Raw genomic sequence first — 13,591 nt, forward strand, 5'->3', positions numbered from 1 at the left:
ATGGGAATATGCCCCATTCTGGATTTTGCTATCTTCTTCCTTCAATTTTTCTATTGTATATTTTTTAACCAAACAGTTTAAATGGTTTTTAATGTTTTTATCTTTGAGGTTTGGGGGGGGTTGTTTATGTTCTAATTTTGATGACAGCTACATACATTGAATATATCTTTATTTATTGAATAAATAAAATTTTGCGAGAGTTGTGTGAAGTTATTGAAGTTTCAATTCCCTCCCACCAAAGAGGCAGTCCTATTTGCTGACTGAGAGCGACAATACATTTTGCAGACGTTGGACAAGGCTTCATTTCATTGACATGTCTCACCAGATCATTCTCTACCTGTGCTTCTCAATCCTTCTCTTAGGAGCTGGTAAGTTGTGTTTCTGTTACTGTGTTTCTAGCATTAGCTGCAGTTTCAAACCGAGGCTGAAATTTGGGGCCAAAACAGGGTTTGTTTCCTTGAATCCAGGCAGGATTTGTGGAGGAACTTTCCTGCCACCCAAAAGAGTTGAATTGGAGAAGAACCTCAAGAAAAAGGCAGATAAGATTGAAATAACAAATTCTAGCAGAAGAAATAAAAAACATTTTCTGCATTTTTCTTTACAAAACATAAGAAACATGAAGATAAGCCCATTATTTATGTTTTGTATAAATATGTTACTCAACAGCATAGTCTAGATTAACAGGACCAAAAATTCAATTTCAGACCCAAACATAACAATAACGCAGTGCAGAGCATGTAAATAAACATTTCACAGTCCCATATCATTTTATGTTGATTAAAATAATTACAAAACATTGAAAAAAAATGAGAAGAACAAAAAAAATAAAAAACAGGAAACAGATTTTTTAAAAAGCAAAACCCCAAAGTTCGGAGAATAGATAAATAGTTTTATAATCACCGAGAAATATATTAATTTAAAATATGCCTAGCTAATATTTTAATCATCAATGCATTTGTAAAGGTAGACAATTTGTTAACAGCAGTATCTCTGTCAGTGAGGTTTTTTTATACAATTTTTGTGTAACGTTAAAATGCAGAAACGCTTTTTTGAAGAGTAGCAGAAGGAACTAAAACGGTTCGAATTACCAAATATCACAAAGACAAAAAGTGAAACACAAAATTATCTAAATGCTGAACGGCAATTGAATTAATTGTAAAACTACTTTGGGATTGGATGCTGAAATGCTAACACACTAAATTGCCAAACTCTTCTGACCACCTTCTTGAATGCAATGTCTGGGGCTTTCATGAGCCCCTCACCCATTTCTGGAGTGGTATTGGAATCAGTGTGAGGTTGGGGGACACAGGGGGGCAGAGAGAGGGCAGGACGGCTCAGGTGTTAAAATTCTTGGTATTTGCGAGACCTTCAAGGACCTTTGTACCTATTATTATTATTATTATTATTATTATTATTATTATTATTATTATTATTATTATTATTATTACTTGGTTGTTTGTTTATATTTCATATTTCTAAACTGCCCATGTCCCTCAGAGAGGAGCTGTAGTTAATCTGAATTCTATCAGAATAACAAACTGGAGTTGGAAGGGACCTTGGAGGTCTTCTAGTCCAAACCCCCCCCCCCCCCGCTCTAGCAGGAAACCCTACACCATTTCAGACAAGTGCCTGTTCAGTCTCTTCTTAAAAACCTCCATAACCCACAAATTATGAAGGCAAGCTATTCCTGACAGGTGTCCATGAATTCAGGAATCTCTCCCTCAGGGATATTGTGATAGATCAGGGGTGTCAAACTCATGGTGTCACGTCATCATTGCATGACATATCATGACTTTTTTTCCCCTTTGATGAACTGGGGGCGGGTGTGACTAGCATGTGACACATCTGGCCCACAGACCACGAGTTTGACACCCCTGTGATAGATCCTTGATTTTAATGAATCCAGGGACAATTTCCAAGTTGAATCCTAAAGGAGACTCCAGTGAGGGAGATTAACACCACCCATTGCTATAGGGCATCTTCATGCACAGCGTGCCTTTACATCAATGCCACTGATGATCCCACTGTTATTATTTTTATAAACAATTCAAGGTGGTGAAGTTATCTAATACTATGAAATCGAATTTGGGCCGGTCACTGGGACCAGAGATTTACTCTTTTGGTCCCAGTGGCCAGCCCAAATTCAATTTTGCATCATTATCCTGGGACATGTACATTTGCCTTCATATCTAATGCTCCTTAATCCGTGGAATGGCTTGCCTTCAGAAGTGGTGGGTACTCCATCCCTGGAGGTTTCTAGGAAGAGATTGGACAGCCATTTGTCTGGAGTGGTGTAGGGTCTCCTGCTCGAAGACCTCCAAGATCCCTCCCAACCCTATGATTCCCTGTCCTGGCAATAGCATTACAAATATGAAGAATCAAATACGCCACTTTCTGAGAAGGGATTTGCACAACCATTTGTCTGAAATGGTACAGTATAGAGCTACAGTGTCCAATCTTGGCAAATTTAAGCCTTGTGGACTTCAACTCCCAGAATTCCTCAGCCAGCATAGGTTATTACTGGGACCTGCAGTCCGTTAAAGTTGCCAAGATTGGACACCCCTACTATAGGGTCCCTTCTGCGTGAGCAGTGGGTTGGACTAGAAGACCTCCAAGGCCCCTTCCAACTCTGTTGTTCTGTTATTGGTTTGTAACAAGGGCATTGTGGAAAAGATGCCTACAAGGACATAACAATGGGAGGGAGAGAGAAAAAAAGAGTAGCACATCCCCGTGAGCAGCATGTGAGACTTTTAGCCTGGAGCAAAGGCCATCCCAACAGACCACGCATGGTCTCAAGGAGGTGGGCGGATCCAACTTTGGGACCCTACTTACAGTCACACAGGAAACTGCAACAGAAGCATGAAAGGAGCATGGAAATGCAATTAGATGGGGAATTTTCGAGGGTTGGGGGTGGAGACAGGATCTTCAAAACCAAGCAGTTTGGCTTTTTCTGATAAACATATTTAGAGAACATAAGTTGCTGCAGATAAGGTATAGGGAGCAGATGTGGTGGGTGGAAACTGCTTCCTTAGATTAGGGAACAGTCTGTTTGCAACAAATTTCAAACCTAATATCGTTTTCCCTTAACTTTTTAGCAATTATGGATCTTTCAGGGGAAAAAAACCCATTCCACACCTTGCACCAATTACCAGCATTAGTTTTACGGCATTATTATTCTTAGAACAGAATAGAACTGGAAGGGACTTTGGAGGTCTTCTAGTCCAGCCCCCTTTCTCAAGCAGGAGAACCTATACTATTTCAGATAAATGGCTGTCTAGTTTCTTCTTAAAAACCTTCAGTGATGGAACGCCCAAGATTTCTGGTGGCAAGCTGTTCCACTGGTGAATTGTCCTCATTGTTATGAAATTCTTACTTAGTTTCAGCTTGGATCTCTCCTTAAATTTCCATGCATTACTTCTTGTCCTGCCCTCTGGTGCTTTGGAGAATAGTTTGACCCCCTCTTCTTTGTGGCAGCCCCTCAAGTACTGGAATACCGCTATTGTGTCACCCCATTTCTTCTTTTCTTTAGACTAGCCAGACCCAAATCCTGCAGCCATTCTTCATATGTTTTAGTCTCCAGGCCTTTGGTCATCTTAGTTGCTCTTCTCTGAACTTTTTCCAAAGTCTCAATATCTTTTTTGTAGTATGGTACCAAAACTGGATGCAATATTCCAGATGTGGCCATACCAAGATTTTATAAAGTGGTACTAATACTTCACATGATCTTGATTCTATGCCTCTGTTTATACAACCCAGGTTTTTATCTACTAGAATAACATCAATAATATATTGTTAATATTATTATAATTATTATAAATATAATTAACATACAATAATAACTGCCTGGTGATGCAGTGGTTGAAGTACAGGATTGCAGGCTAACTCTGCACACAGCCTGGAGTTTGATCCTAAGCTCAAGGCTTTCTATCCTTCCGAGGTTCTTAAAATGAAGACCCAGATTGTTCCAAAGGTGCTTTTCCAAAAGGCAACTGCAGTTTCTTGGTTTTTTTCCTTGAAAACATTTTGCTTCTCATCCAAGAAGTTTCTTCAGTTCTGAAGTGAAGCTGAAGAAGGAGAAGTGAAGAAGCTTCTTGGATGAGAAGCAAAATGTCTTCAAGGAAAAAAACCAAGGAAGTCTTTTGGAAAAGTACCTTTGGGACAACCTGGATGACTGAGAATCTCCAGAAGACCAGATTGTTTGGGGGCAATATGCAAATAACGCTTCAACATTGTATACCGCCCAGAGAGAGCTGCAAAGTGCTATGGGGCAGCGCATAAGCCTCAATGCCTTTGCTATTAGATCTCTATTCTCCTGACTGTCAACCCTGAAGCCATTTTGGAGCTTCTTCAGGGCTGCCACAGCTGGGCTGGCTGGAGCTGTGGGAATGGGAGGGGGGAATAGAGATAGGAGGGGATCTGTAGCCAAAATAAAATTCTCTCTCCTGGGAACCAAGAACGTTCCCACCAGGTGCTGGGGAGGCATGGACTGAAACCAACTGGAGTTGGGACTGTGACCTGGTTGGACCATGTGATGGGCATGTGGACTGAGGGGAAGAGCTTTGATTTTTAATTTGGGTGGGGAAAACCTTGGGACCTTCAGAGTCAGATTTTCACCAGATGTGCCAATATGACATGCCTAATAAATCTAGATTTTGAGGAGAAGCTTGGCCTCGAAGTTTTGATTGCATTGGGTCTGTTACTTGGATCCCTGACACTGACAGCAAGCTACCCCAACCCAAATTATCGTTATGTCAAAAAAAAATATTAAGTTATAGAGCAGAGGGGGTATTCAGTCGGTTGGCCCCGGGTTGCGCGAACCATTGGTGGAAATTTGGCCAAGGTCGCCGAACTGGTAGTGATGGCCAGCTGGCCACACCCCTGAACTGGTCCCCCGGTTGCTGCTCACTCACCCCGCCAGTCATGTTCATCACCGCCATGTTCTTCATGCACGTGCATCCCATTGCCTTGCAAGTCCACCAGGATGCACATGCACGAAGAACATGGCAGCGATGGCAGCAGCTTTTTCCGCGACCTCTGGTACTTTTCAGCAGCCTGCTTCTTTGCCAACCACTTTCCAGCAGTGGCGGCTGGCTGGGGCTGCCAAAAACTCCGGTCAGGTTGCCTTCTGGACTCTGGACCAGCCGCCGTGGAAGGTAAGCAGCCCGAACAAAGAGCGGGGGGGGAGGAAGTGAGGCTAGGGCCGAGGCTGCTAAATGAGGGGAAACGGGGGCGACTGGTGAAAGAAGGGTGGGTGTAAAATAGGTGAAAATTCCAAATATTTTCCTACCTTTTCCTGTGGATGTGGCTAGGTGGGGGGTCATGTGACTGAGTGGGCATGGGCATGAGTGATGCCAAGTAGCGAAAATTTTTGAAACCCACCCCTGTTTTACAAAATACAAAATACAAAAGTAAATAGAAGAACAGTGGGGGGGGAGGGGAAAGGGGGAAGTGAAATGAGGAAAGATTGGGGGGGGCGGAGAGCGAAAGAAGCATTGACTTCCGACTCTGTTACAGTAAAATAAGGCATTAACATCGAATCACAGCTGTTTGCTTTTCCATAACAGTATGAACAAGTCATTTCTATAAAGATCTATGAATCCAATCTGTAAAACCCCAAGTCAAAATTACATTCTTTTCCACATCAAGCACGAAGTTCAAAAACAGCTTCCATGTGGAAACAAAAGTACTTATATTCTTTTCTTTCATCAAGGTAGTCAGTTTTGCCATTTCCACCAACCACATCAACTTCTGCAACCTTTCTTCTGTAGTAGGAATCGAAGTGTCCTTCCGTTATTGCACATACAATAGACTTGCTGCTGTCAACATATATAGCAGTGATGGGTAACTTTTTTGCTGTCGCTTGCCAAAAGGGGGGGAGCACAGGGGGGTCACGTGCCCGTATATCCCATAATTCAATGCACCCCACGCATACACGTGCCACCCCCCCTGCGCTCTCCCCGCTTTTGGCACACAATGACACGGTGGGATCGGTAGGCCCATTTTTCACCCTCCCTAGGCTCCAGAGACTTTCTAGGAGCCTGGGGAGGGCAAAAACAGCCTTCCCCACCCCCTGGAGGCCCTCTGGAGGCCGGAATAGCCTGTTTCCCGACTTCCAGTGGGGCCGGAAGGGCCAAAATTCAGCTGGCCGGCACGCGCATCCACCTGGAGCTGAGCTAGGGCAACCCTCATGTGCCCACAGATATGGCTCTGCGTGCCATCTGTAGCACACATGCCATAGGTTCACTATCACGGATATATAGTAACAAAGTTCCAAATTTTTTCTCCAGGTCTTTTTTCATTCCCCCCCCCCAAAAAAAATCTGGTTTCATCTTTATCTTCATTTTCAAAATTTCCTGTATCAAAATATGAATCATACTCCAAAAATTGCTTTGCTTTATCACATGTCCACCACGAATGATAAAAAGTCCCTTCTTTACTTTTACACCTCCATCTGACATCCCTTCGTACATCTTAGATAGCTTATCTGGTGTTAAATACCAGCAATGCATCACCTTAAAGAAATTCTCTTTTAGATTATAATTTAATCTAAATCCTAAACCCTTCGCCCACATATTTTCCCATTGTTCAAGCACCACATTATACCCAAAATTCCTTGCCCACTGAATCCAAATTACCCAAATCCAACCCAAATTATCGATAGAAAAATAGCCACCGAGAGGCCCTACTTGGGGGGAATAGGGGGTCCTCCCTGAGGGCAGCAGCCCTGCACAGTCAGGAAATGAAACCACAAAAATAAGAATGAGTCATTGCTAGTAACAGTTTTACTAAGTTTTGCGTTTATTTTTGGTGGCTTTGAAAGACCCCTCACCAGCCAGACTGAATCATGGAGCCACTTTGAGGCAGCAATCATCAAGGGTGTCCTCGGGGGTGGGGGTAGTCAAGATGGCAGCTTTCAGGGGCATCATCTCAACTGCCACCTTGATTTTCTGACTGCACTCTGTGGACGTCCCTGGCAACGTGATTAAACCCAGTAAATCGGGTGGAGATGAGGGGCAGGAAACCCAGAAGGGATCTGCTTTAGATTCAGTTCCAATAGTCTGTTTAGGGTCAGAGATTCTGGTCCCAATTGTGGTTGTAAGTTGAGGACTAGCAGTATAAATTGAGAGCAAACTCCACTCTCCCTTCTACTAATGATGTTACCTAGTTGGTCATGAAACATCTGCAAGAAAACCACCAAGCTCAAAGGACCCCTCGTTTCAGTCCCAAGCTAAAAGCACCCACTTTTGTTTGAAATGCATATATGGCAACACTGATTTGCAAAAATCTATTCCCGTCCCAATCTTCCGCATGACCTCTTGTCATCCTCTAGTTGGGGGAAGTTCATCAATGGACATACAGTTTATAGCCATATCCCCATTTATATTGTAGCCATAAGCATCTTAATCAGAGGTTTTCAGTGCTATATTTAGCAATACTTCCTTTTATTTATATAAGGTTTTGCAAACTTTAAATGAGTCTCTTCCAGTCACAGATCACAAGGGAATTTGTACGTTTCCTCTGGAGTTTCTATAAGAATGTCCCAGTTGAGTCAGGCCAAAAGTCCAGCCAAATCCATTATTATATTTCTGGATGGCTCACCTGATGCCTCTGAGATGCTTGGAAGCAGGAGGGGGAGGATCAATCTGTCAATCACCATTGTTCTTCTGAAGCTGGCATTCAGAAGTGCCCTGACCCCAACCCAGACAAAACATTGAGTTTCAAGAGCAATAACCCAAGACTAAGTTGCCTCCATGATCGTATTTTAAGAAAGCCATCTGGCTGAATGTCTTGTGGTAATGAATTATGGAAGTTAATTCGATACAGAAGTCATGCACTGTGTGAAAAATGACTTTCTTTTGTCCTATCAACTTTATCAGATGACCCCCCCTACACACACACGCAATTATCCAAGTATTTGGAGAGATAGAGAAGCATCTCTCTGTGTCCACCTTCTCCATGCCTTCTCAGTCATGTCTCCTAGCAATCAACTTTTTCCCAAGGTAAAGAGTGCTGAACACATTGAAGTTAGCATTTCTGTCCATTTGGCATCACATTTATATTTGCCACTTGGTTGCCAGTTTACCCAAAAAGAGGTCCTGCTAGTTCTAGAATCCCTTCAATAGCCATCATTCTTGACTCTTCCCTCTCTGCTCCTTATCCGAAGGGAAGACCACATGAGTAACAACACATTTCTTTGGAAGTCATTTTTAAAAAGCTAATAGTGGATGTTCCCTTTTGGGGAGATCACAACCATGAAATGGAACCTGGGGATCCTTTGTCCACAATCCAGGAAGCCACTGCAGAGTGCTTAGCAAAGAGCAGCTGATGGGTTAACAAAAAACAGCCTCCCATAATTGTTTTGTGCTCCATCACTGGAGGCTCCCAAGAAAAGATTGGACAACCATTTGTCCAGAATGGTATAGTGTCTCCTGCCTTGAGCAGCGGGGTGGACTAGAAGACCTCCAAGGTTCCTTCCAGGCCTACAGTTCTATGATTCTATGATCCTGCGCAGAGGTGGACTAGAAGACCTCCAAGTCCCTTCCAGCCCTAAGACTCTATGATTCTATGATTACAGTAATTGAAAGCCCTGAAAACACTCAGAGGCTTCCCAAGCATCCATCAGGCAGAGAGAATTATCCCACTCAGACAGGAGATCCGGGGGTGAAGAGATCCGCCAATCTTGGGGGACAGAGGTTGTGTGCTATGTGGGTCCTTCTGTGCACCCTAAAACTAAGTAGGTTCTCTAGATATGGCAGAACATTAGTTCACTTTATATGTAGGTTCAACGGCCACATAAAGTACAATTTTAGGACAGTTCTAAGAATAAAAAATGGAGCATGATAAGGATGAAACAAGCCATTAAAAATGTGTAAAAATGTAAAATACACAGAAACAACCTACACTACTACACATTACGAGAACTATTAAACAATTACCAATTACTAAAACTGAAAACAACAGCATATTTAAGTTTCAATCTTGTAATGGCTAGAGTTTAGGCTTCTTATCATTCTAGGAAGGGAATATAAATACATGAATATGAACCTGAATAAATCTTGCTATTACTCATTGTAAAATCATAAAATGAGGTTCAGGAATCTGCCATGAAAGATCATGAGATTCTGGAAAGGAAAAACTGAACTGCCTTGTAATGAAGAAACAATGGGCTTGAATTTGGTTTAAACCTCCACGAATGGAGCATTCACAACTTCTGGTGGCAAGCTGTTCCACTGGTTAATTGTCCTCATTGTTAGAAAGTTTCTCCTTAATCCCAAATTGCTTTTCTCTTTTATTAATTTCCATCCATTGTTTCTTCTTCTGTCTTCTGGTGCTTTGGAAAATAAGCTGCTCCCTTCTTCTTTGTGCCAGCCCCTCAAATACTGGAATCCTGCTATCATGTCCCCCCTAGTCCTCCTTTTCTCTAGCCTGGTCATACCCAATTCCTGCAACCATTCTTCATATGTTTTTATTTCCAGGCCTTTAATCATCTTTCTCTTTCTTTCTTTCTTTCTTTCTTTCTTTCTTTCTTTCTTTCTTTCTTTCTTTCTTTCTTTCTTTTCTTTCTTTCTTTCTTGGTTCAATTTATATGCCACCCTTTTCCAGAGACTCAGGGCGGCTTACAATGCGTTAAGCAATAGCCTTCATACTTTTGTATATAACTGCTTGCCCCCACAATCCGGGTCCTCATTTTACCTACTTCGGAAGGATGGAAGGCGGGGTCAACCTTGAGCCTGGTGAGATTTGAACTTGCAGTAATTGCAGGCAGCTGGTGCTACTTAACAGCACTTTAGTCTGCTGCGCCACCAAGGTTCTTCAGAAGAAAGAAAAGCAAGAAGTTGCTCTTCTTTGCACTTTTTCCAAAGCCTCAACAACTTTTTGGTAATTTGATATCCAAAACTGGATGCAGAATTCCAGGTGTGGCTTTATAAAGTGGTACTAATGCTTCACATGATTTTATGCCTCTGTTTATGCAACTCAGGATTGTATTAGCTTTTTTGACTGCTGCTGCACACTGCTGGCTCGTGTTTAAATGATCGTCCACTGGGACTCTAAGGTTATTGGTTTTGAGCCAGGTTTTGCCTAAAGGTAGGTATACCTTTGGTTTTTCCTGTATAGGTGTAAAACCTTGTTTTTCTCCACATTTTCTCCACATTCATTTTGTTGGATAGGGCCCATTGTCAAGATCTTTTTGGATCCTGAGCTTGTCTTCTGGGATGTTGGCTATCGGTCATAGTGTCATCTGCAAATTTGATGAGTTCCCCTTCTATTTCTTCATCGAAATTATTTATGAAAATATTGAAGAGTCCTGGGCCTAAGATGGAATCTTGTGGTACGCCACTGCTTACTTCCCTCTGTGTAGATATAGTACTGTTAAGGACTACTCATTGAGTACAGTTTGTCAGTCAGTTACAAATCCATCTGGTGGTGAAGCTCTCCATCCCACATTTTTCTAGCTTACCAAGAAGTAGGTTGTGGTCTTCCTTGTCAAATGCCTTGCTAAAACCTAAGTGTACTACGTTCACAGCATATCGCTGGTCTATTAATTTAGTCACTTCAAAGAATGAAATAAGATTGGTTTGGCATGATCTGTTTTTAACAAACCCATGCTGGCTACCAGTTATAACTTTATTTGTTTCTAGATGTTCACAGATCTGTTTTTTATTATTTTTTTTCCAGTATTTTCCTAGGTATTGATGTTAGGCTAGTTGGTCTGTAGTTTCCAGGGCCTGGGTTTGTTTGTTTTTGTCCTTTTTTGGAGATGAGAAGCACATCAGCTCGTTTCCAGTCCTCTGGTAGTTCCCCGGCACTCCAGGATTTTTTAAAGACATGATACAATGGTTCTAACCCTAACATCTGCCAGCGCCTTCAGAACTCTGGGATGTAATAGTCTGTAGAGAGTCTCAGTCATCCAGGTTATGTTTGTCCCAAAGGTGCTTTTTCAACAGGCAACTGGACTTTCTTGTTATTTCTTTGGAGATGTTTCGCTTCTCCTCCAAGAAGCTTCTTCAGCCCCACCATCCAGTCAGAGCTGAAGAAACTTCTTGGAGGAGAAGCAAAACGTCTTCGAAAGAAAAACCAGAAAGTCCAGTTGCCTCTTGAAAAAGCACTTTGGGACAACTATTACCTGGATGACTGAGAATCTCCATAGACATTCTCCTTTTTGTCTTTCAGTTTATCAGAGAGATCTTTGTGCAACCATGCTGGTTTCTTCTTGGATTTCTTGTTTTTCTTTTTCGTGTGGATGAAAATTGTGTTGGACTGGGCTTCTATGGTCATATTTTTCAGTGTTTCCCATGCTTCTTGAGTTGTTTTCCCCTTTAGGATTTTTATCCATTAAATTTTGCTTAGGCCCTCTCTGTTAAAATCATCTTTTTAAAGTTTAAGACACTAGTTGGATTGTTTTCTATTGCTTGTGTTTGCATTATATTGAATTCCAATATGATGTGGTCACTCTCGTTCCAGTAAATTCAGCTCCCTCTATCACTTCTTCTCTATTAGTAAAAATTAGGTCCATACAGTTTTTTTCGCTAGTTTCCTCCTTTACCTTTTGGATGACAAAGTTGTCAACTAGGTTGGTTAGGAATCTGTTTGATCTCCCATTTGCTGCAAAGTTTGTCTCACAGTCGATATCCGGGTAGTTAAAGTCTCCCATTACTACTGTTAATTGATTAGCAAAGAGTTCATCTATTTCTTCTGCTTGGTTGGGTGGCCTGTGGTATACTCCTACAGCAATGTATTTTTTTTCCCCTTTTATGTTGACCCATGTGGATTCTAGGAGGTTTTCATCCTTGGTTTTGTGGATTTCTGTAGAGATGAAGTGATCTTTTATATACAATGCAACTCCACCTCCTCTTTTGTTAGGTCTGTTTCTTTTGAATAGTTTGTATCCTTCCATTAGTACATTCCAGTCATGAGTTTGTTGGAGACTTTGTTCTTTGAAGAGAAATAGAGATTTCAACAGTTGGAAGGACCTTGGAGAAGATTTAGTCCAGTGCAAGGATCTACTACTACAAAATCCCCAACTGAAGACTGCCTGGCTACTAATTAAACACCAGTAAAGGAGATTCAAATGACTCTTTCCATTCAAATATCTTTTCTGATGTTCAAATTTCTTGCAGGCTTTCTTCTATGCCATAATTCTTATGTTCCTTCCTGCCATTTCTTGGTTCACCTGACCTCTTTGAATTCTAACCTTTATTTTTATGCCCAACTGCAAAGTCTACATAAACTGTAAAAATCCCTTTGGTACTTATTGGTATATCTGAAGCAAGAACAAGGGCTGGGTGTCATCAGATGCTGGACTTTCCAGAAGCATAAAATTGTAGAGTTGGAAAGACCATAATGATCATCTAGTCCAAGCCTCAGCAATATGTACAAAAACCAGTTAAATCATTATAGGGCCCCATTTTTCCCCAGTGGCCTCCACCATGGTTGAGGGGGGGAAACAAATTAGTGGCAGCCAATAACAGGGGCATCACATGGGGTCCCAGGTATAGGGGCCTGTGGAGAGAGGCTAAACCCAACTGGTACTTTGAGTGACCCCGTCAGGCCTCCTCCAGGTCAGTCTTTCAGGTGGCCTGAGGCTTGGGTCTCTCCTTTGGGTCTCTCCTGTGAGGTAGATCCTCCTTTTGAACCCCAACGGAAGGACTCAGTTCCTAGGGAGGACATTTGAACCCCTCCTGTTACTCTAAGAAGGACAGGCCATTGCCCAGAGAGGCCCCACCATGTCCTTTGGAGCCATTTTGTCCCTTCTCAGAAAAGGTGAGAAATTAAATGTCTGTCAGAAGGTCTCTTGTGACCCAATTTTGAAGGCTTCCTCTCTCTTCTCTCTGACTTTACAGAAGACGTTGAAGCAAAAGTGAATGGCATTCTGGGAGAGTCTGTCACATTCCAAGTGAAGTCCTCTCTACCATTTAAATCAATTTCCTGGAGTAAAATTGCCAGCAGTAAATCTGAAACTATTGCTGTGGTGAGCTCTGGGGAGCCCTGTGGCCGTCTGGTCCCCGACCCAGCCTATGAAAAGCGAGTGACCATCCCTGAGGACTGCAAAGGATTAAATATCAGCCATCTCAGGAAAGAGGATGCTGGCAGATTCACAGCAGTCATTATTCCATCAGATGCAGAGAAGGTGGATGAGTCCTTTGATCTGCAAATATTCCGTAAGTATCCCACCCATCATGGTAGTAAATTCCAGGCCTCCCTCCTTTGCCCAGAGTGATATGGAGATGGGGGGGGGGTATTTGGGGGAATGGGATTGGTTTCCAGTTTCTGAAGAGACACACTTACTGGATGGAGCCTGGTGCCATCCATCCCACTTAAGTTAGTTAGTAAAGAAAGACTCCCAGGCCATTCATATGACCAAGAGTCTACTTTACTGGAGCAGAAGTGACTACAGAAGTAGCAGGATGGAGTCTGTTGCTTTGGTGCAAAACAAAAGATACAGTTCACTTTTCCTTTTTCCCAGGCCTCCCCCTTGTTATCAGTCATTGTCCAGGCAGAAGTATCACCATTGTTTGGGTAATGGACCTTCATTTCGCGCCTTCTCCATCTGCACATTCCTTTGGGTGACCTTGGGCTGTATGGGAAGGTC

The 13,591-nt window shown here is 42.3% G+C and overlaps 1 protein-coding gene across 3 annotated transcripts in view; it reads left to right on the forward strand.

Moving 5' to 3' along the window:
* Nucleotides 1-241: 241 nt before the first annotated feature.
* LOC117670854 (SLAM family member 5-like) overlaps nucleotides 242-13,591 on the forward strand; it is a 37,109-nt gene continuing 23,759 nt past the window's right edge. For 2 of the 3 annotated variants that reach the window (XM_087881126.1, XM_087881127.1), the window contains exons 1-2: nucleotides 249-368; nucleotides 12,843-13,160. In XM_087881126.1, coding sequence (XP_087737252.1) covers nucleotides 314-368; nucleotides 12,843-13,160 — 373 coding nt within the window. In that variant the 5' untranslated portion in view covers nucleotides 249-313. Of the gene's footprint in view, nucleotides 369-12,842; nucleotides 13,161-13,591 lie in introns of all 3 variants that reach the window. The other variant, XM_034426342.3, reaches the window with a different exon arrangement.

This window comes from Pantherophis guttatus, chromosome 18, assembly GCF_059756535.1.
Source record: "Pantherophis guttatus breed Tessera chromosome 18, ASM5975653v1, whole genome shotgun sequence".
NCBI lineage: Eukaryota > Metazoa > Chordata > Lepidosauria > Squamata > Colubridae > Pantherophis > Pantherophis guttatus.